The sequence below is a fragment of the Elephas maximus genome, chromosome 20 (genome assembly GCF_024166365.1).
Source record: "Elephas maximus indicus isolate mEleMax1 chromosome 20, mEleMax1 primary haplotype, whole genome shotgun sequence".
Taxonomy (NCBI): domain Eukaryota; kingdom Metazoa; phylum Chordata; class Mammalia; order Proboscidea; family Elephantidae; genus Elephas; species Elephas maximus.
This window is the reverse complement of record NC_064838.1, coordinates 79,236,489-79,260,710: the sequence shown is the minus strand read 5'-3', so window position 1 is coordinate 79,260,710 and position 24,222 is coordinate 79,236,489. Positions and strand designations below refer to the sequence as shown.

Below are 24,222 nucleotides of genomic sequence, written 5' to 3'. Positions count from 1 at the left end.
AAGAAAGAGGTGAAGAAATCACATTATATATAAAATTATGTTTCTCATTACTTTTTAAAGCAAAATTTCCTTTGAGTTAGAGAAATAAAATTTTTTGAAATTTTTTTCATATAAATAGATTGAACAATAAGCCAGGGAATTTGACTTTTTTTTTTTTAAAAAAAAGTTTTACTACATGTAATTAGGAGTTAGAGAAAGTATCAAAATCTATGTAAAACACATATTCAATGAATTAAAATGGACCCAGCATCAGGAGGTGGTACTAGCTTCCAAAGATGGCAATATCTGTAGACTTTGTAAATGAGATTAATCAGATTGAGGACAGCTGAGTTAGACAGCAGAGAACATGGCTCAAAATAAGACATGCTGAAAACCCCAAACATCGGAATGACTTTATTGCTTCTCCAACACATTTTTTCTATCCCTAAGTTTTACAGTGGAAGCCACATAATATTACTGTTTCATTATGCGATGTTTTGATCAATACATAATTTCCTTAAAACACACATTGTAAGTAAACCTTTGATGGCAACCTCCATATTAATTGTGCTTCCTACTTATATTAAGGTGACTTTCAATTGCTCTCTATTAACAATTGAAAGAAGATTTCTATGAAGAAAATCAAGAACCTAATAAAGAATTTGTGTTAGATTCATCCATTGAAGACTCATCTAACTCCTTTAAAAGTCTGTCATCTATTGGAACCCTTTGTAATAGCTGAGTGGGTTGTCCCTTTTTTTTTTTTTTTGATGTGTGTTTATGTGTGTGTGACTCTGGAAGACAGAAAGGGGAAGAAGGGTTCAGAAAGTTTCAAGAAAAAGGTCAGGGAATGAAAGGAGTGCTGTCATTGGCGCATTCAAATCAGTCAGCAGTGTCCTTAAGAGCCAATTTTTGCATGAAGGCACACTCATTCTTTAACAAATGTAGGTGCGTATAGGGAAAGAGAAATAGAAAGATAAAAGCTTGAAAGTGTAATAAAAGTTTAGTCCTGAAGTTTGATTTAAGCATCCCTTCCGTGATGTATATCACTAAATTAAAAAAAAAGTCCATTATAACTTCAAAGCATTTATGAAATATGTTATAGATAGCTAACAGTTATCTTACCAAGTGGTAAAAAGGAATGCATATGGGAAAACATTGAATAGGTGGACCAAAATATTCTATATGGCTAGTTCTATGTGATATTGTGCCTTTTGTCTCTAAATACTTAATCTCCTTTTTTCTACAGCCAAGTGTGCATTATAAATAAGTTCTATTTTAAAAGACCCAGTGACCATATAGACTGATTTTAACATAAACATCCATGCCCCTGTTATTATTTGTCTAATTTATCTTATCTCTAATTAGATACAGATATTTGAGTATTAAAAGAATGTTTTTACTTTGAAAATATTCTAATGAGAACCTGTATGTTTGAATTAGCCCTTGGAAGTTAATCAAAAACTTAATTTTGTTCGGGAAATAACTAAATACTCAATTTAGTTCAGAAAAATTAACCAGGCAGCAGCAGAAATGAAGGGGTTTTTTTCCTGGTAGTCACATTCCACAAAGCCTTCTTTACTTCCTTATTCCTGAGGCTGTAGATCAGGGGATTCATCATGGGGATCACTACTGTGTACAACACAGAAGCCACTTCATCCTGACTCAGGGAGTAACTAGACCTGGGATGCAGATAAGTACAGATGGCAGTTGCATAGAACAGAATTATAGCAGTCAAGTGGGAGGCACAAGTTGAGAATGCTTTGCACCTCCCCTCCCCTGAATGCATATGAAAGATGGAGAAGAGAATGTAGGAGTAGGAAGTCAGGATGACCAGCAGAGCACCGACCATATTCACACCAGCATAAGTGGAAAAGATGCTTTCATTCAGGTGTGTGTCAGAACAAGAGAGCTTAAAAAGAGGGGGGGTTGTCACAGAAGAAGTGATGGATGATATTGGAACCACAGAATGGTAAGCTGCTTACATAACTTGTGTTAACCATGGAGTTCAGCAATCCTGCTGTAAAGGCCCCAGCTGCCATTTTAAGGCAGACTGTCCTGGACATGATTAAGGAGTAAAGGAGTGGGTTACATATGGCCACATAGCGGTCATAGGCCATTAACCCAAAGAGGATGCATTCAGTTGTTGCCAGGGCAATAAAGAAATACATCTGCAGGAAGCAGCCAGCAAAGGCGATGGTTTTCTTCTCAGACAATAGATCTACCAGCATCTTTGGGGTGATGGTAGACAAGTAGCAAGCACCCACAAAGGACAAGTTAGCCAGGAAGAAATACATGGGTGTGTAAAGCCGAGAGTCCACCCTGATTAGCAGGATCATCCCCACATTCCCCAGGACTGTGAGTGTGTAAATCACAACAAAGAGCAAAAAGAGGATGATCTGTAGCTCCAGGGCATCTGCTAATCCCAGCAGGATGAACTCAGTCAGTGAGGTATGATTTTTTCTGGTCATTTGTTACAAAGAGATTTTGTTTAAACTTTGGATCAAGTGTAAATATTTCCCTCTCCAAAAGCTTACAGGAAGAAGTTGAAATGTCAATAAGGATATTTACATATGGAAAAAAAAATAAAAACCTAGGATAACATGGAATAGTAAATGAAATGACTGAAGTAAGAGGAAAAATAGAGTACTACTGGAAAATGTATTTTAACAAAGGATTTTCTGTTTTGAAACTGGGTTGGAGGACTTTTAAATCACTTATCTAAGTCCACAGACTCCAGTTCAGCTTCTGCAAATGTAACATTGGTTGTTCTCTTCTTTGTATGCCAGCCCACATTAAAATGTAAAGGATAGAAATATTCTTGCTGAAGTTTCTTTGGTTCTTTTTACGGTTATGTAGATTTAACTCAAAGATAATGTTTTCTCTCCCTTAAAACCACTATGATCATCTCTCCAAAATTCATACATTCCCCCCTAGAAATAGCTTTTGTATAACCCTAAGTAGGAAAAATTTTGACAATTAAATCTGAGAGATACTTTGACACGCATTATACATTTAAGAATAATTTTGTACAGTGAGCCAAATGGTTGTTCTTGTTACGAGGATGACACATATACCAAATTAATGTCATTTAATAGCAGATAGGGTATTTCTGCACCCCAGTGAACAACAGTATGAAATCCTTAGAACGTCCTTCCCAGAGAGTATCTTACCTGTGTAGTCTATCAATTTCATTAATATTAAGGTTCTCATTTGGAGGTTAAAAAAGAAAAATTTAATTCTTTTTTAAATGCAGTGTAAAGATGAATTACCTTCTTGTAAATTTTGAGATACCTTCTGAGTAAACACATGTTAAGGTACTTTTATTTTGTTTTCCTTCAAGAGGATTGAGGAGCTATGGGGATTAGATGTAGGTATTAATTGTGAAGTCAATTCTCTAAAGACAGAAAGCTTAATCTCAAAAGGAAATACAATATGACACTGAACATATGTATATGTACTTCAAAGCTGTTGGAATCAGACCTGTGGAGCTGGCGTCATAGTGTGGCTTCTGCTCTCCGTGTTATATTAAAGTTCTTCACCAAAGGCAGATAATTCAATTTTTAATTGACTGTTTACATTTCTTCTTTCTTGGTATTTTTAGCTTATTCCAAAGGAATAGATAGAGCACTACCAAATTTGTACTTTTCTTTAGTCTGTGTGTGCACATCTGGGTAAATTTAACTTACAATTCAGCTCTGCTCCCCAGTGAAATTAAGGAGAATGGGAAACTACCTAGTATTCTTTGTGACCATCTTCAAAGAAATACTCTTGCCTGAGCAGATAGGAAACTAGATAACCATACCAAATTTATTTTTATGATTTCAACTCTTTTTTTCTTGGTTGTTTGCAATTACTGTCGGTGACTATCATTCTATAAGGGGTCATACAATAGTATTTCTAGACCAAATTCACAAGCGAAAAAAGATGTGATAAACCTCATTGGATGTCCATACGCAAGGAAAATCTATTTGCATAAAACTTTGTCAGACTTGGAGGAATATCTTTTTTTTATTATTATTACTATTATTTATTGTGCTTTAAGTGAAAGTTTACAAATCAAGTCAGCCTCATACAAAAACTTACACACACCTTGATATGTACTCCTAACTGCTTTTGGCCTAATAAGACAGCACACTCCTCTCCACCCTGTGTTCCCCATGTCCTTTCAACCACCTTCTGTCCCCCTCTGCTTTCTCATCTCACCTGGGGAAAGAAGTTGCCCACATAGTCTCATGCATCTACTTAAGCCAAGAAGCTCAGTCCTCACCAGTATCATTTTCTGTTTTACAGTCTAGTCCAATCCCTGTCTGAAAAGTTGGCTTTGGGAATGGTTCCAATCTTGGGCTAACAAAGGGTCCAGAGACCATGACCTCTGGGGTTCCTCTAGTCTCAGTCAGACCATTAAGTCTGGTCTTTTTATGAGAATTTAAAATCTACATCCCACTGTTCTCCTGCACCATCAGGGATTCTCTGTTGTGTTCCCTGTCAGGGCAGTCATCGTTGGTAGCCGGGTGCCACCTAGTTATTCTAGTTTCAGGCTGATGTATTCTCTGGCTCTTTCTGTCTCTTGTGCTCATCTTTCCCTTATGTCTTTGGTGTTCTTCATTCTTGGAGGACACCTTAAGGGATCATTTTACCAGCAAGGGTATAATGTTCACAGGTACAAACTTTACTGTTCTGCTACCTATATCTCCTCTGATAATGTGGGAAATATAGACAAACAACATAGAGTACTACAGTAGTAGAAATTTTTTAAAAAAATGGACCAGAGAGGACTAGAAAGGTAGCTTGGAAAATTGGCTTGATGATAACAAATGTTCTTGGTATTTTTTGTAACAATATATGTGTTTGTGTTATGTAAAAGTGAATATTTTAAGAGCTAAAATGTTGAGCTTACTAGAATTATTTTCTAAAGACAGGAGGAATGGGAAACAGATCTTTGAGTAGAGACAACCATAAATTTGAGAACCCGATGATCATGAAGATGTCACAGGGCCAGGCAATATTTTTTTCTGTTGTTCTGAGTCAGTTGACTAGACAACAACAACTACCAACAATGAAGACCTTCTATAGTGTGTCTTCACCACAAGTACCTTTGTTTTGAATGGTAGCGGCTACCTGCTTTTTGCTAAATCCAAAGGACTTGTTTCACTTATTAATTTATTGAAGACTCTGAAGAATTTACACATCTATTCAACCTGCATTATCTGTATTTATATATTTATTATCTGTATTTTTATTCTTATTCTCTTCTATCTTATTAGATAATTCAGATACTAGTTTACACTGAAGATGCTTAGAAGATACATTCTAGTATTCTGGCAATTATAGTTTCTTGACTCAGTATAAACTGGGTACTCATCAAATGGAAGTTTATGAGTTGTAGAGTAAGTTCCATATTTTTGCATGTTTATTTACTTAACTATTAAAAAAAAACTATGTAAAAAAGTAGTTTGAAAAGGTATATTGAAATGAGCTAAATTTTTTTCTTAATCATTGGTTTACATTAAAAAAAGATGATACTTTATTCTTGTTGATTCAGAGTTCCATATATCTTGATTTTATTAAATGATTGTCATTTTCTCTATAATTAAAAAAAATTTAAAAACTTACCTAAACTTCAAAGGGATCATGAAGCCATTAATTACAAAAACCTTTTTAATTGTATTCATAGGACACATTCATAGCAGTATTTACCATTATCAGTTACCTGTTTATTTTTTTCCACTTTTTTACTTTCCTAATAAACTTTCTCAGAGCACAAAATTTTAAAATCACAATCCAGTAAAATAAAACAGTGCCTGCCATGTAGTAGCTAGTCAATAAATATATGTAGATGAAATAATGAATAAATAAATGAATTTCTTTATATTTTAAGGTATAAATTTAAAAATCCTTTAATTCATTCAGTTTTATGTTGTTTTTGTTGTTGGGTGCTGTCAAGTTGTGTTTGACTTACAACAGTCCCATGTGACAGAGTAGGACTGTTCCATAAGGTTTTCTTGACAAGAGCAATAGCAATCTTTAGGGAAACAGATCACCAGTTTCTTCTTCCCAGGAGCTTATCCCCATTTGGTTCACAGCAGAGCACTTAACCGTTTGCACTGTCAGGGCTCCTTATTCCGTTTATAAATGATTAGTTTTATATATCATTGGTTCTTAGACTGAGAACATTTTTATGTATGTCATTTATACAAGGATTATTCTCAGGATGCTAACATTTTACTCTAATAAGATTCTTGGTACTAATAAGGGAAATTCATGTAATACATTTTAAAGATGAGAGTATAGGAAAAATAGGTCTTTTTGTAACCATTTCTGTTGCTGAAATACATGTAGATTTTAAGTTCTATTTTTTTATACAGAAGAATTAAGTTATGTTGAATCTTTAAAATCTTAATTTAAAAAGAAGAACAAAACACACGAAGATATTTTCAGAATGTAATACCCAGGTCAGAGGTCACAAAGGTCACTCTCAGGTTTAATGATCTCACAGATCTCAATAAAGTCATTATAGTCATCATTATAGTTTACTACAGTGACAGGATACATGCTGAAATTGGCAAGGAAAAAGGCACATAAGGAGGAGCCCAGGAGAAACCAGGCTTGAACTTCCAGTTGTCTCCTTCCAGTGAAATACAACAGAGAGTGCTTAATTCTCTAAGCAATGTTTTGTGACAACGTGTAAAAAATATTGCCAAACAGGGAAGCTCATCTGAGCACCGGCTTCCATTTATTCAGGATCAGTCATGTAGGTAGGAAGCACAGGTGTGGTTGACCTTAGCTATTCAGTCTTTAGCCTATATATCCCCAGAGATCAAAAAGATATAGTATGGCCGAAAGCAGGCATACAGAAAGACAAAAAAACAAACAGAAAATAGTCACTCAGAGTAAATCACTTTGTTAGTAGTATAAACTACCTACGTGGCCCAAGAAATCAGGTATAAAAAGACACTCTTATCAGGCAGGACATTCAAGTACTCAGAGCTGACTTCCCAGGAGATAGTCAAGGGCCAGATCTGAAGATCTTTGGATTGTACAGGCTTTGGGTAGTAGTCAAGGTTGCTAAGTTAACTCTTTACAGCACAGTACCAATATCAAAATCTTAGTAGTGTTGATTCTTACTCAACTGTATTTTAACTCCTTAGTTTTGCCGCTACACTATCTTCAGAACAACAGGGAATTATTTTTATGAATTTAATAAGCTGCATACTTTGATTTTTCCCTGCTATTCCATATATTGTCCTCTTAAATACAGCACATGGTGCCCTGAATGCAGCTTTTGCTATGGATAATGCTTTTTTACCTTCATATCCCACAAAAAGCAATCATACCTCCAAAATTACTCTTCCTTTTTTTATTTGGGGGTGGGGATGCAGGAGAAGCAAAGAACTTTCAGTAAAAAATTCAGTACCTGTCTCTAAATTTCTAAATCCGAGGCAGCGGGGGTGGGAGAGGGGAAGAGTTTGCTTCTTGCTTTCCCATGAAATGGCTCACCTGTCCACCAGAAGGTTAATATAATGTGTAAACAGGAAATATCCACAATCTAGATGCCTTGCTAAGTAATGCAAGTATGTGAAAATAAAAATACAAGGATGTGACAAACATCACCACCACCACCTCTCCCTTGGGGTACTTTCTATGAGTCTAGTCATCTTGGTCACGTTGGGATATCCTCACCAAATGGAAGCATACTTTGTTCAAATTTGTACTCTCCACCACCACCTACCATGAAAAGCAATTAATTCGTAGGCCCCTTCCCGTTTTGGAGGCTACATATCCTACATGAGTGAGTTCACTTCTGCCACACGAAGTGAATCTTCTCAAAGGTAAGCAAGTTTGTGTAGGATCCACAGCAAGAAAGCATTCTCCAGACTGCTGTACAAAGAGTTCTATACTTTTGTTCTTTGGATACAGTTGCCCCAGATACCCAGACCCCAGTGCCCCTAGATAGACTCTAGTATATTGACCTGTAATATGGAGCACCAAAGACCTTTAGATATTTTAAATATAACAAATACCTGTTTCCGAGAGTTCCCCTTTCCCATACTGAGAAATAAACATTGACTTGTCACTGGGTGGTGACTGAGACTGAATACTGACCCAGGCACACCAGGTTATTATATGTCCCAAATGTTCTATTAGGAGCACAGAGTTATAAGGCTAATTTACTGGTAAAGACAAACCTTCCCTGAAGAATGTTATTACCTGACGGAATCCATAGATCAGAAGCTCGGCCTGAAGTCTGAGTGATTTCCAGGAGCCCCTCCCTTACTTTCCTATCCCAGGGCGGCACTTCCTTCAACCCCACCAAAGGTTGGGGGGAGCTCTCTATGTCCAGGTAAAACAGGAGTGAAAGACAACCTGAGCCTGGTTGGCAGCTGGCTTTCCAGGAGATGACAGATGCTACAAGGAATGGATTGCTCCTGTATTATAACCTCAGAATTGGAATTTCTAAAGAATATTGGACAATGTTACAGAATGCACCCAAGAAGCAGAGCTTCCAAATATAAACAGTTTCATCTATATCGCTTTGTGGAAAGATCTGTTTTGGTTTGATCAGACAATCAGGAACCTGAAGGAATAAAATTGGTAACGAAGAGGAGGCTCAAGGAAGGTGTATGGGGACGGAGCACCTAATATAGGCTAAGGGTTCAAGTGATGACACACTTAGAAAAATGTTTCTACCCTACTTATGTAACTCTTAGCTCAGCTGCTTTAGAGGATTTTGTATTCAGGGAGGGCTATTTCCTCCAGGGTTCACAGTGGGAGCTAGTCTTGCCATTGAATTGGAGGCTGAGAACGCCACAGGTGCTTTTCAGGCCCCCACAGAGGCAGCCCCTCCACAAAGGCAGCCCAGAGAAACAGCTATCTCTTCTTATAGCTCCTTAACAAAAGCTTGGCCATGTGAACTCGGCTTGATGAATTTAAAGGCCCAGCCCTGAATTTAAGTCTTTAGAAAGTTATGAAAAATGAGAGATTATTCACCGTATCTGCATCAGAGTCAAAATGCAGAAGTGCACTGTTGGGTATTTAGGGAAACTACGGTCCGGAATCAAGTAGGCAAGTTACTAGGGACGGTGATGCTAGGGCAGCAAACCCAGTAGTGATGTTGGCATTGCCATGTATGAAGTAAACTCTTCCTAGGGGGAGATCTTCACTATGTTGTGTTTCCTTTGGTTCCTGCCAGTTTTCTCAACCTGTCTTTCCAGCTTCCTTGTGAATTCTATGAATTACCCAATATCCTTTCAGCAAATTTGTGTCGTTTTTTTTTTTTTTAAAGTGAAGAAAACTGTTTAGCTGTTTTTCTGCTGTCTGCAGCCAAATTTCGTATAGGAAAAATACTTTATTACCCTATAATTAAGGATAATCCTTGCATTTTAATAATTTATGCATTACAAGTAGAAAGAAAAAAGTTCAATTAAATTTTTAAAAAGTACACCTAGGAAAATGTTTATTTATTTTTTTCCAGACTTGTAGATTTATTAAAGAAGGAAGAAAGGAAGGAAGGATGGGAAGGAGGGAAGGAGGGAGAGGGGAAGAAAAGAAGGAAGAAGGGAGGGGGGAAGAAAAGAAGGAAGAAGGGAGGGTGGAAGGAAGGAAGGGAGGGAGGAAGAAAGGAAGGAAAGAAGGGAGGGTGGAAAGAAGGAAGGGAGGGAGGAAAGAAGGAAGGAAGGATAGAAGAAAAAGAAAGAAAAGATGGATAGGAGGACTGGAAAAAGGAAGGGAAGAGGAAAAAAGGAAGGAAGGGAGTGGGTGAATGAGTGAAAAAGGGAGAAAAAGAAATGATGGAAGGGAAGGAAGGGAGGATGGGATAAGTAAGAAAGAAAAGAAGGATAGAGGGAAGGAAAAAAGGAATAAAAAAGAAGAAAGAAATAAAAGAAAAAAATAATTGATTGTGGTACTTCCTTTAACTCTGCAATTTTTCCACCCACGTTTTAGTTCTTCATGTACTTTGCTGTTTTGATTTAGGGAATTTTTTTTTTTTTTCCTAAAAACACAGATCTTCACCCTACTAGAAAAGAAGTCCCCCTAAAAGCTATAAAAAAACTTATTTAAATTTCTCACCAGATGGAGGAATGAGGCGAATTGTTTGCATTAAGCCTGGCGCCATACATTTATCTACTCTGCATTCCGTGCACCTTAAGCTTCTGAAGGGTATAAGACTGTTCCAGTGTCAATAATCTAAAGAAAGTTAAAACCAAGAGCTGCATTTGAAAGTATTAGGAAATATTGCTGTAAGTACTGCTGTAATTGTGAAGGAAAGCTAATAGTCATATAAACAAATACAATTTGCTGAACATGGTGTTAAATAGTTATATGTGTTATCTCCCTTAATTCTCAAGAATCTGATAATGTGGGAAATTATTCACAATTTTCAAATTAAAAAAAGGCTGACTAAGGTCAATGTCACTCTTGTGAATAAAAAATGAGTCAAACCCATGTTGGGTGAGTATTAAGCTCTTACCACTGCATCTTATCATTCAAGGCATAGTTCCTCCCAGTCACTCCTATAACTGAGAAACAAAAATGCGGCCATTGGCATTTTTCTCAATAGTTGTCAGTCTGTACCTTGACATTTCCACATAAAACTAACTGCTGCAAAGTCTCTTTGAATATCTGAATTGATAGTGGTTACTCAGAGACAGAATTTGAACAAGAAAGCTTTTTTTTTTTTTTCTATAGATTGGCACAGTTAAAGTTATTGCAATTATTGCTATTTTAATCAAAGATCTCCCAAAAATGCAGAGGTATGTTCTAAGTGGTTTATCATAGTAAATTGTGTTAACTTTATCTTTTTCATTTTTAAAAGAAAGCAGCCACACCACTGGAAACAGAGTAATTGCCTATCCAAAGATCTCCTGGGATTGGGGAGTATCCTGGGACAATGTTCTATTTGTCAGAGGCTAGAAGATAAATAATCACTCCTTATAAGACGATTTCTAAAACCTGGAGAGAAATGTTACCAACATCTCATACAAAATAAATTCCACATTCAAAATTCTAGATGGTGCTGAGATAGGTGACTTCCCCAAGCGTCAGGAAATTGTCTCTTGTGAATGTAGCAATGATAATGAGCTAACCTTAGACAAAAAATGTATTTCTGTTGACTCTCTGTTTTTTTTTTCTCATAGCCTGAGTGTGTTTGTACATGTAAGGGAGTAAGAGCAGTAGTGACATGGATCTGAGCCCACCCATATCCATGGCATTTTGAAAATAAAGTAAAAAAAATATATATTTTATACCACTGTCCAATTTGTTGTGCACCTTGTTGCCATTAGAGGAAAGGTGAGTGAGCTATTTTTCAAATTTGGGGGAATCCAATGGTCTAATTAAGTCCCTGAATCTGTAAACTAAGCCTCAGATTCTATGAACACACAGCATATATGCACTCACAATATGATTGATCATTTTGTATTTGTTCCTATAAATATCAATTCAGAAAATTTACAGTTTTAAAGCTAGGTATTGAATTATTAAGTAATAATAATGATATTAGTGTGATGGTAAGGAGCCCTGGCAGTACAATGGTTAAGCACTAGGCTAACTGAAAGTCAACAGTTGGAACCTACCTGCAGCTCTGCAGAAGAAATGACCTGCAATGTACTCTCATAAAAATTTCAGCCTTCAGAAACCCTATGGGGCAGTTCTACTGTGTCCATTGGAGTTGCTATAAGTCAGAATCGACAGGACCACATACAACAATAGTGTAATAGTGATAGCAATGATGATAATAACTGATCATAAATAGTGAGAACTTTCTATGTATCCACAAGATAACAAACCCTGTAAAAAGGTACCGTAATAAGTTACACATTTTAATCCTGACTTCAACCTTATGATATATTAATATGCTAATTAAACAGAAACAGAAATATAAACAGAGAAGTTCTATGGCTTATGGATTAAGAGTCAAACCTGAATTTAAAATTATTCTGCCTAAGTCCAGATTCTATGTGTTGGCCATCACAACACGATATAATTTGAAAAGAAGAACAAGTGAATTTATTGTGGTTTCTTCTTTTTTTTTTTTTTTCTTCTACATAAGTCTTTCAAGCAGAATGTCAAACAGAAAATAATTCATGGACACCTTTCAGAAATAGCCACCTTGTCAGGTAAGATTTCAATGAGAACCAATGGGGCCAAACTTGTTTTAGGAGATTAATCTGAGTTCAAAACAGTGTGAGATGAATCCTTCAAGAGCAGTGAAATTGATCTAGAAGACCTGGTCTCTCATTTAACAATTAAATATTGAACCACTCCATGGGGGCTCAAAGAAGGAAAGTTGGATTTTGATTTCAAGAAGTTTGTAACCTGTTTATGGATCAGATTTACACTTTTTAAAAAGATTAATGGACATGTCACTCACTGGATAATCTTGTAAATGTGACTTAAAATAAAGATATAAATTAGATCACTGCTGAGGTTCCTTCCAACAGTAATATTCTATAATTGAATAATTTATTGTGAAATTCCTATAACAGTAGAAACTATTTCAACATCAGAAGTACTATGCAGCATTTTTTTAAAAAAAGGCAGAGTGGTATTTTTTTTTTTTTGATAAGTTACTCTATCAAGAAAATATAACAGTCATAAGTCTTCATGTATTACAGTTACATAACTGTCGATGACAATTCATATAGCACAGTCTAATATTGAATTACACAGCTTTAAAACATATAATGCAAAGACACAGCAGTACAAGAAGAAATTGTTAAATCTGTACTCATGACAGAAATCTTCAAAACTCTTCTTTTACTAAACTTCTGGTTACCAGCCGAGCGCTTAGCAACTGCACCACTAGGGATGTTTATTCCCATTAGCTACCTGTAACGTTTCAGTTCTCTAACTGCCTGTAGAATTCTCCGTTCCTACTCTAGCTTATTTGCACACACACACACACGCTCACTCACACACACACACACATACAAGTACAGGCTTATCTTTGTAAGAGACTCTAGATCATGCTTAAGACATATCCGTGAAGCCAACGACAAGGTCAATTCTGAGACAACCACCAGGATAGTTTAAGTTAATAAAATAAGAAAAAAATAGAAACAAAATCAGTTTATGTTTAATGTATTATATTTAATAAACACTTATATACAGGTTATGTTCTAGTCACATAATTCACATATATTTACTCATTTATTGCTCTGTCACAGAGTGTTTTAGTAGCATTACCAAGAGTACACAAACATTAAATATCAAACCTAAGGTTTGAACTCAGTCATCTCTTGCCTAGCAACTGTGCTCTTCACTACTGTATTAGGCTGCCTCCCGGATCACAAGTTTAGTTCTGTGGAACTATCTAGTCTATCTGTGAGCATTTCTTTTCCCCAGAATTTTTCTCAACTCTTTGTCTTTACAAAGAAAAATGTGATTTTAAGGTAGGAAACATTGATCTTTGCCCCTAAAGAGCCTGCCAATTTTCATAATTCGTATCAGGTTTCATCAGGTAAGCCTCTTTCAGCTTGAAAGGATCTAATAGTATATCCTAATGTCCATAGATTTAATGAGTTACTGTATCACAAAACAGCACCTTCTGAGTGAAATCATCTGGTATTGAGAGTGAGTTCTAATTATATCCTTTAACAGAAAAAAAAAAAAAAATTGCCAGAGAAAATACAACACTTTGATTTTACTAACCATTCATTTCTTTCCTTAAAAAGGAGAAGAATGACCTCCTCAGTTCATTCATCACTGAAGTCAACTCCTCTCTGTTGATAACACCTATCTTGAATGAGAAAAATAAGAAAACCAAGAAGATGCTAGAGAATAATTATACCAGACCAACTGAGTTCATTTTTGTTGGATTCACAGATTATCTACCTCGCGGAGTCACACTATTCCTGGTATTTTTCATGCTGTATGTGTTAATTATGGTAGGAAATATGGGCTTGATAATCTTAGTTAATGTCAATTCAAGCCTTCAAACCCCCCATGTATTATTTCCTGAGCAATTTATCTTTCTTAGACATCAGTTATTCTACAGCAGTTGCTCCTAAATTGCTGGTAAATTTCTTAGCATCTGGGAAGAGCATCTCTACCCATGGCTGTGCACTACAAATATTTTTCTTTGCTTGTTTTGCTGATACTGAGTGCCTCATCCTGAGAGCAATGGCATATGACTGCTATGCAGCCATCTGCAACCCATTACTCTATTCTACACTTATGACTAGGAAAATCTGCCTCTGTTTTGTTGCATTGGCCTACTTCAGTGGAAGTATGACTTCACTGGTACCTGTGTGCCTCACATTCAGGCTGCCATTTTGTGGCTCCAATGTTGTCAACCATTTTTTTGTGTGATATCCCCCCTCTCCTGGCTTTGTCATGTGCGGATACCAGTATCAATGAGTTTCTGCTCTTTGCCTTGTGTGGCTTCATCCAGACCAGCACTTTTGTGTTCATATTTACCTCTTACTTCTGTATCCTCATTACTGTTTTGAGCATCAAGTCCTCAGGAGGCAGAAGCAAAACATTTTCTACCTGTGCTTCCCATCTCATAGCTGTCACCTTATTCTACGGGACACTCTTGTTTCTGTACTTACGTCCTACCCCCAGCTCTTCTCTAGACACTGATAAGGTAGTTGCAGTGTTTTATACAGTTGTCTTCCCCATGTTTAACCCCATAATCTATAGCTACAGAAACAAAGATGTGAAGAATGCTCTCAAAAAAACTGTTGGAAAGGTACTGGACATTCAAATTAATGGAAATAAAAATAAAATAAAACATATTTCATTTGAGAATATTTGAGGACTAATCTCCCCTCTAATCTCTCCATTTTCTACTACCCCATGCACAGCTTATGATTCAACAATTTTAAATGTATCAATATTTGCTAAAAAATAAAGAGAACTTTTCAACAACATCTTCCAATTCTCTGTCTTTTCTTCCAGAAATATTCCCTCTCTAATGCTTCTACTGGAAACTCTGGTGGCGTAGTGGTTAAGTGCTATGGCTGCTAACCAAGAGGTCAGCAGTTCGAATCCACCAGGACCTTCTTGGAAACTCTATCGGGCAATTCCTCTGTCCTATAGGATTGCTACAAGTTGGAATTGACTTGATGGCAGTGGGTTTGGGTTTTTTTTTTGGTTTTTGGAATGCTTCTACTGTGTGAACCATTTCTAATTCTAAGATAGCTTAACTGTTCTCCAGTGAGTGTTCCTAAAATACTCTATGTATTTATTCATTAAATTATTTATCATGCTGTATTGAAGATATATGTTGACCTACTGTTAACCCGCCTATATTAGACGATCCTTGGCTGCTGGGAACATATATTATTGGTTTATTTTTGTATGAGTTGGAACCGACTCCACGGCAATGGGTTGTTGTTGTTGTTGTTATATAGCACCTGGTACATTGCATGTTCTTATTACATGTGTGTTTAATGGCTAGGTAGGTGAATGATGGATGGCTGAGTAGATGGATGGATGGATAAATCTATCAGTTTGTGTTTGGGAGAGTGAATCTGTATTCTGTACGAATATAGCATTTATTGTCAGGGAAAGTTGATATTACCAATGATAGATGGCAGTTGGTGTCGGGAGAGGTGGGGTTCATTGGTTCTCAGGAAATCAGACAGAAGGTGTATAGCAATAGGCTCTTTAATATCAGATCATAGTGAAGTTTAGCTCTTTTGGGGCTAGAGTGTTGCTGCAAAAGTTTCCCTACTCTTCCATTCACAGTGAATATTTGTGAAAACCTTTAAGATTTTAAACTCTATAAATTACTTATTATTTACACATATACTACTGAAATAGCCTTTGAAACAATATCTTTTAGAAAAGGTGAATAATTGCTCTGATAATTTTCTCATGGAAATTGACAATGCAGACTAATTGAAGTGTAAGCAACTTTGTTGTTGTATATTTTTTATCATTAAGATACATATCTTCTGTGGCTACTTTGGATTTTTCAGTGTCTGTTTACTTCTTGTTTTATCTTGAAAGAGTCGAAACAATAAATTGCACACATGTGAATGTATATTACTGCATATTTTGCAGTAATTATGAAAATAGAGATGGCTGCATTAGTCGTACTGAATGTACCCGGTTGTCAATTTAACATAAAAATTTAGCCAAATAAATTTTCAATGAAATATTGTCTTATTTGAGTGCCTCGATGTCCTATTTTGTAAATGGAAACAATAAGTATTACTTACTGGATAGTATTGTTTTGAAAATCAAATAAATTAATATACACAAAAATACCAGTACATGCATGATTTGAGGATTAAATAAGGTAATAAAAAAAATAGATACAAATTTCCTAGAATATTTTCGAAAGCTCTTAGAACCAACCATGTCTGGCACATTTTATCAGCATATAGTGCTTATTTGTTCTTACCATTATCATATTACTATTGATTTTAAGACGATAGGATTTGATTTTCTGTGAGGTGCTAGGTAACCTGGCAGAGCTGGGCAATATTATCCAAGAGAAGGACCTTGGTCCTTTTGCTGTGGGCTTTTATGTCACTTGATTATAGAAGCACAAGTGCCTCTCCTGATGAAAACTGAAATGGAATAAAACAGAGAAGCTTGTCCATATCACAATTTTGTCTCCTCAACATTTATCACTTGGGAAGTAACAGCACGTTCATGAAAATATATGATTAATCAGGGCAGGAACCTGATTTTCCTATTCAGCCTTTGTGGTTAAGGGGACACCACCTTCTTCTCCACCTTAACCAGCGGCTTGAAAGTGCAGTCGATGAGGTGTGTGATGACATGACCGAACTTGTGCCCTGAGTCATCACCTCAGCATTGATTACCAGTATTGATTGCCTTAACATGAAGCTGTAACTACTTCCCCTGTAGCTTTTTAGGAGGGCAGCCAGCAGGGAATCTACCTTGGTATGTTGATCATTACCCTTGATTTCTTAGAAAAAGCTCACCTGTTTTGGCTTTTTATATTAACAAGTGTTACTTCACATTTTACTAGTGGATATATTGTCACAAAAATTATGTAGCCCACCATTTGGCCTACACTGGTCATCTGCTTTTTGGAAAGGTGTGCATTTACAGAAGTATTGGTAATGATTGATTATTTTGCTTGTGGGGAATGCCGTTTCTTGATTTTTCTGGAATTCAAATACAATCCTAATTTGTAGTCGACATGACAAATTACAATATAATTCTTTGGTCCTGAAATTGCATCCATCATCTGTTTTGTGACATCATACTATGATGTTTGAGTTTTAGAAAAGATATATTATTTTATTTTTTTTCAAAGGGAAATTTATTTTACCACAGTGAAAAGCTGAGGTATCTTCTGAACAATGATCAAGAGGGCCTGCAGACTTATGGTTAGTTCTACTCTCAAGAGACCGGAAAGAATGTTAATAATCCAACCTGTGGACATCTGAGACTCACATCTATGCAATGAGCTCCGGTTTGTGTTCCCAAAAGAAAAGGAACCAAACATAAAACCCCTTCAAGAATCATGGAAGCTGGGTTTCCTTCACTAGAAGCTCCATGTACTCTCAACTTTGCTTAGCTGTATCTTTAATAAGTTATCATGTAGGTTTATTTTTATAATTCTAACGTTTTGTGCTCTTTTCATACTAAAAAATCTGGTACTAGTTTTATAGCCTTAGTATTATTCCCAAAGAGCCAGAAAATACAACTTCCTAACTTGTGATTTGTTGGTATCTCAATAGAGCTGTCCTCTTTTTATGGGGAAAGACAATATTTACAAAATATCTATAGCCACTATTTTCTGATGTCTGTGTTTTTTTTTTTTAATGAAATGTAATACTGGGCTTACATAGTGATTTAAAGTTACTTATACCGTTATGGAAAATTCCTTAAATCATAACACCTGATAATTGCTATGTGTTTTAGCTACATTTTAAAGAAAATGATTTCTTTACAGTCTTATACAATAGTAATCTTTGGCAATCATTTAGAGTCAATGTTGCTTTACAATTGCCATAATAAGGTATTAGGAATTATTTTCTACTTTCTTTAGGTTTGTTACTTCATTTTGTCTGTAACAAAACTGGAACTTGCAAGTGGCACTTTATCCCTAGAGCCCGGGACATATTTTGTTATATCAAGCTACTACTTCCTACTACATGTCTAGTGTGCCTGAATTAAATAACTTTACATTAACATATTTTCTTTAAATAACACTGTCTAAGCCACACTTGCAGGTTTCAGTATGCCAGCGTTTTTGAAAGATTTTTTTTTTTGTGTGTGAAGTTTTATGGTGTTTTAGTATTCGTTTTTTTTTTGTTTCTTTAGTTCTATAAACCATTTTAAATTATAAACCATTCAGTGTATATTGTTTAAAAGTGCAAGTGCATGTATACAACTATGAATTTATATCCTAATATATAAGATCTCACGTAGTGTTTAATCAGTTATATATTTATCTGCATGTAATAATATGTTATAACATAAGACAATTCATTAAATATATTTATATATTTTAATAAATTATTGTATAAATATTATTATTTTTTATTATGTCAGCAAAATCATATTTCATAGGCAAACCCCCACAAAACCACACACCGAGGTAGGTAAGCTTTGGTTTTCAACTGGGCATAGTCCCATATGATGGAGAGAGAATAATTTTGATAAGCATTAACTCTTCTGATAGCCATTTGGCTGGGCTCCCTATTTCACTGTAATTAGAAATGTTTTCAACATTCTTATTTTCTCATCAATGTCTTTATTTTCAACCGTGTCCTTGATCACTGGTGATTGAATATTTTCTAATATTCCTTTGGTGACATAAATAAAAAATAAATTACTAGGAGAAATTTATTTTTTTTTTAATCAAACACCATTATTTGAACATGACCTTTCAAGATATTTATCTGAATGTTGGAATAATTTCATACGAGTATGTCACCAAAAAAAAAAAAAAATCAAACCTATTGCCATTGAGTCGATTCTGACTCATAGAAACCCTATAGGACAGAGGAGAACTGCTCCAGTGGGTTTCCAAGGAGCAGCTGGTGGATTTGGACTGCAAATCTTTTTGGTTTGCTGCTATAGCACTCTGTGGCTCTTAACCACTGTACCGCCAGGGCCCTAAGTATGTCATTAGGCTCTAAAATATGTTTCCTAAGAGAATATGCACACTCATTAGTATTTTAAAGGAGACTTAATCTGGATGGCATCACTGAGTGGTAACAAAAATCCTGCATTTAATGACAAAATGAATCCGTTTTCTAGTTCAAGCTCTAACAGGACAGGAGTAAATCATGCCTTGACCCTCGATAGCACTTTTCTCTACTTATTGTTTTGTATTATGAGTTCCACAAAGAAAAATAGTTGTTAGAAATATAACTGCAACTGGTTGAAATCATGTTGAGTGCTTGAATTCATTAGAAAAATACTGCCTTTTGATTATGGTGCCAAAATCCACAGAAATTCAAGAAATCTAAGAAAAATTAAAAGTAATGAGACAGGATTTTCCTGAATTATTTTTTCTTAAAAAATATCTTTCCTTTCATTTTGCAGCCTCAAGTGCAATGAAATGCTTGATAGGGCCCTGAGGGTAGAAGGTGTGGCAAAAATGCCTGAGCACCTGGACTTGGTTTATTGCTGGAAAGCTGGACATACACTGGTGGCAAGTACTTGAGAGAAACTGGGTGAAATATAAGATTGAGTATATGGTAGAGGAATCAAAAGCATGGCTTCTGGATCCAGATGGCCTGGGTTTGAATCCCAGCTCCTCTACTAATACCCATATGACATTGGTTAAGCTATTTAACCTCTCGGTGTTTCAATTTCCTTCGGTCTAAACTATAGAACATAATAATACTTAATGCCATTATATTGTTTATAAATAAAAATAACTGCACTCAATAAACATTAACTGTTAGTATCAGGAGCCCTGGTGGCATTGTGGTTAAGAGCTTGGCTGCTAAGCAAAAGTTTGACAGTTCAAACGTACCAGGTTCTCCTTGGACACACTGTGGGGCAGTTCTACTCTGTCGTATAGGGTCACTAGGACTTGTAATCGACTCCACAGCCACTGATTTTTTTTTTTTTTTTTAACTGTATTATCAAGCACTTTCCTGAGAACAGTTAACATACTGGGCTACTAAATGAAAGGTTAGAGATTTGAGTTCATCCAGAGGCACTTCAGAAAAAAGGCCTGGTGATCTACTTCTGAAAAATCAGCCACTGGGAACCCTGTGGAGCACCGTTACACTCTCACACACATGAGGTTAGCAGTTATTTAGCGCTGCATTCCCCATACCCTCCAGCTATGACTTTTTTTAAATTGAAATAAAATAATTGCACTGCCAATCAAAAAAGGGGGAAAATAGAGTTTTATGTAGTTTGTCATCATAAATACTCATTAAGATACGTATTTTCTAACCTTTATTTAGATTTTAAAAATCTACTCTCTTCATTTATGACTTTAATTTATTCCTTGAGAATCCTATACTAACATAAGCTTGAAAAACAACTGGTTTCAATCTTCAGAACGTATTTTCCTTCTCTGTACACTTGATTTCCTCTCTTTTCCACACGAATGCTTTTTTCTGTGCTCTGGTGTTGAGACTTGTCCATCAGTATCATGTCTCAGCCCATTGCTACATCCACAATTTGAAACTGCATGCCAGTTAAAGCAGCAGGAACTTCGTTTTTTTTTTTTCCTCTGTATCTGTAAAAGGTAACTGGGAATATTATACAAATTCTACTTTGTGTTATACCAACTTTAGTGCCTTAGTTCCTTTTCATGGCTTATTTGTAATAGGCAAAATATACAAAAAGTCAAGGACAGAGCTATATCAGAACCCAGACTGCCCTATTCTATGATGTTCCAAAGATATTCCCATAAACGGCCTCCCAGAAGAAGAAAATTGGTTGCTCTTGAGAAACACACACAAATGCCCCTTCACGTCCTTTATTTATTTATTTATTTCCAGGTTATAAATACCTTTTGATTCCCTAGCCTATGAACTAGTTTCATTAAGAAGAAAAAAAATTCTTTGCTACTTGCAACCAAAGTATTTCCTATTTTCCGTGGAATAGTTGAACTTAGATTCCCTATGCTTCCTATGGTCACTGATGGAAAATATGGGCAGAATATGAATTGTAAATTAAGAATGGAGATTCTTATTTTGATTTAGCAATACCCTGAAGATTACCCCCCAGCCTTACCCAAATCTTAACATGGAAGAGGTCAGGTTCCATGAGGGCTTTATGGACTGAGTTGTGTCCCCCCCCAAAAATGTGTGTCAGCTTGGCTAGTCCATGATTTCCAGCATTGTGTGATTGTCCACCATTTTGTTATCTGAAGTGATTGTCCTATGTGTTCTAAATTCTATTTCTATGATGTTAATGAAGTTGGGTTAGAAGTAGTTAATAAGCAGTACTCAATCTGCAAGATTAGGTTGTGTTTTAAGTCAATCTCTTTTGAGATACGAAAGAGAAAAGCAAGCAGAGAGACATGGTGACCTCACATCACCAAGAAAGCAGAGTCAGGAGCTCATGTCCTTTGGACCTAGGGTCCCTATGATGAAAAGCTCCTAGATCAGTGGAAGATTGATGACAAGGACCTTTCCCCAGAGCCTACAGAGAGAGAAGGATTTCCCCTGGAGCTAGATCTCTGAATTTGAACTTCTAGTCTCCCAGACTGTGAGAGAATACATTTCTCTTTGTCAATGCCATCCACTTGTGGTATTTCTGTTATAGCAGCACTAGATAGCTAAGGCAAGCTCATACATCCTTCTTTAGATCCCTAATGCCATAAATGGTGCCTTGTAGAGAGGGCATGTTCATTGAACTGATAAGCAGATATGCAATCTATCCTTTAGTGAGAGAGACATAAAAAGTGCATGAAAAAGGGAGAAAAGTTAATAAATTTATACATGCACAGAGTAATATCCAGGAGGGGGAATAGAACAACAGAAAGTGGAAAAACAATTCTTTTTTTTATAGAAAATAGTTTTTATATAAACTAATTAAAATTATATAAAGTAGGAGCAAATACTTGTGACAATTAAAACACATAAGTATATTCTGTGAATACCCACAAAAGTGGAAAAAGTGTAAATAGAGAATATTCTTCCTTCTCTGGGTGTTAGTGAGATAGCCAATGAAAGGGTTACTTTTTCTCTTTTTCACAAATCAAGTCTTCGGGATAGTAGAGTCATCAATCTTCCAAATGTGGGATCTAGGCAGAAAATGAAGCTAAAAGATGTCTGAATTCTGAGAACTGGAAAGGAAGGAGATTGCATTTCATGGAAGTCAGCACCATCTCCAGAACTGGGTGTGAAAAAATATGAACAGGCTAGTGATTTTTTTTTTAGTGATAGGATAAGGGAAAATTTGTTATCACTTTTTGCTACTCAGTTATTAGTTATAAAAACAGAGGGCTTCTATACATCATAAAATACAGTCAGAAGTTTAGAGTCAGGCATATACGGGTTTAAATGTCAGTTCTACCAATTAATAGCTTCATGATCTGGTTGAGTTTTCTTAACCCCATTTTTATGATGTGGAAACTGAGAACCAGGAAATAAAATAATCTCTAGTTTCAAAAACTTGAGTCATTTTATAGGAATTATCTAGCGAACATATGGCCCCAAACTGAAGTTAGTTTATTTTCTTCATATGACTACAGGGCAAGCCTAAATGCTTTGTGCAATTATGGATACGGGATCATGAAGGTGCCATAATGTTTTTCATCTAAGTAATATCATCTTGTTCCACAACTAAAGAGCTACGTAAACCTAAATGCATGGCAGGTTGGAATCATAGGTGTGAAGGAGTTCCTTCTGGTAGGATTAACAGAAAATCCAAATTTGCAACTCCCTCTCTTTTTGCTTTTTGCCCTCATTTATTGCATCACTCTGGTAGGGAACTGGGGGATGATTGTTCTGATTCGGTTAAGTGTTCGACTTCATACTCCAATGTACTTCTTCCTTAGCAACCTCTCTTTTTGTGACATCTGCTACTCTACTGTCTTTGCTCCTAAGATGCTGGTAAATTTCTTATCAGAACATAAGTCCAGCACATTTTCTGGCTGTGTACTACAGAGTTTCTTTTTTGTGGTATATGTGGCTACAGAGGGCATCCTCCTGTCTATGATGGCTTATGACCGCTATGTGGCGATAGCTAATCCCTTGTTGTATACAGTCATCATGACTCAAAGGGTTTGTATTCAGATGGTCCTTGTGTCTTACTTAGGTGGACTCATTAATTCCTTGACACATACGATAGGCTTGCTCAAACTACACTTCTGCGGTCCTAACATTGTGAGCCATTATTTCTGTGATATTCCTCCGCTTTTGAGACTCTCTTGCTCTGATTTCCATACCAATGAGAAGCTGCTTTTGAGCTTCTCCGGGGTTATTGCAATGTTCACTTTCATTATCATTATGGTCTCTTATGTCCACATCATCATTGCCATCCAGAGAATTCGCTCAGCTGAAGGAAGGCACAAGACCTTACTCTATGGGTCTGCGACTTTTAGTTACATCCAGCCAAGCTCCCAATATTCACTGGAGCAGGAGAAGGTCTCTGCTGTATTTTACACATTGGTGATTCCCATGCTAAACCCGCTGATTTACAGCCTTAGGAATAAGGATGTGAAAGATGCTGCAAAAGGTCAATATTGTGGAAGATAAACCCCACTGGACTGAATCCTGTGCGTGCCTTTGCTAACCTGACATTAATCAGTTAAGAGATAGGAGACTTTTAAAACTGTTTCATAGATATAATCACAAGCAAAACTATGACAAAATATTCTCATGCAATTTGGGGCAGAAGTGTTGAATATGGCATGAAGATTAAAAATCAATTTAATTCCCATTCATCATTTTGGTGATATAATAGTTTAATTTCCTCAAAAGTGGATAATTTTTTTTTCTAACTAAATGTCGTGCTAAATTCTGAAAGAGCTCACTGAGGATCCAAAAGAATCAGACTTTGCTGAGGTCTTAAAAGCTTGTAAGTGGCTACCTAAGATACGTCTACTCGTTCCATCCAGTTAGGAGCAAAGGAGAACGAAGAAAGTCAAAGACATAAGGCAAATATTAATCCAAAGGACTAATGAACCAAAAGCACCACAGCCACTACCAGCCTGAGCCCAGGAGAACTCCATAGTGCCTGGCTGAAATCGGGAATTGCTCTGACGAGGATCACAATAGAGGGTCCCAGACAGAGCGGGAGAAAAATGTAGGACAAAATTCAAATTCACACACACACAAAAAAGACCAGACTTAATGGTCTAACAGAGACTGGAACAACCCTTGA

At 36.2% G+C, this 24,222-nt stretch overlaps 1 protein-coding gene and 2 pseudogenes across 1 annotated transcript; 2 read left to right on the top strand and 1 right to left on the bottom strand.

Moving 5' to 3' along the window:
• Positions 1-1,492: 1,492 nt before the first annotated feature.
• LOC126063781 (olfactory receptor 5F1-like) lies at positions 1,493-2,450 on the bottom strand (annotated as a pseudogene).
• An 11,301-nt stretch (positions 2,451-13,751) lies between these two features.
• On the top strand, positions 13,752-14,740 carry LOC126063780 (olfactory receptor 5AS1-like; annotated as a pseudogene).
• Positions 14,741-17,270: 2,530 nt separating this feature from the next.
• Positions 17,271-23,594, top strand: LOC126063779 (olfactory receptor 1052-like). Its single transcript, XM_049862165.1, has 2 exons — positions 17,271-17,297; positions 22,686-23,594. The coding sequence occupies exons 1-2, from the start codon at positions 17,271-17,273 to the stop codon at positions 23,592-23,594; spliced, it is 936 nt and encodes a 311-aa protein (XP_049718122.1).
• Positions 23,595-24,222: the final 628 nt, after the last annotated feature.

Excerpts from the sequence above, each read along its gene's own strand:
- LOC126063779 (XM_049862165.1), top strand. The coding sequence starts at position 17,271 with ATGATCAAGAGGGCCTGCAGACTTATG. Across the intron at positions 17,298-22,685 it reads AGAGGGCCTGCAGACTTATG|AGCTACGTAAACCTAAATGC; the intron begins GTTAGTTCTACT and ends CCACAACTAAAG.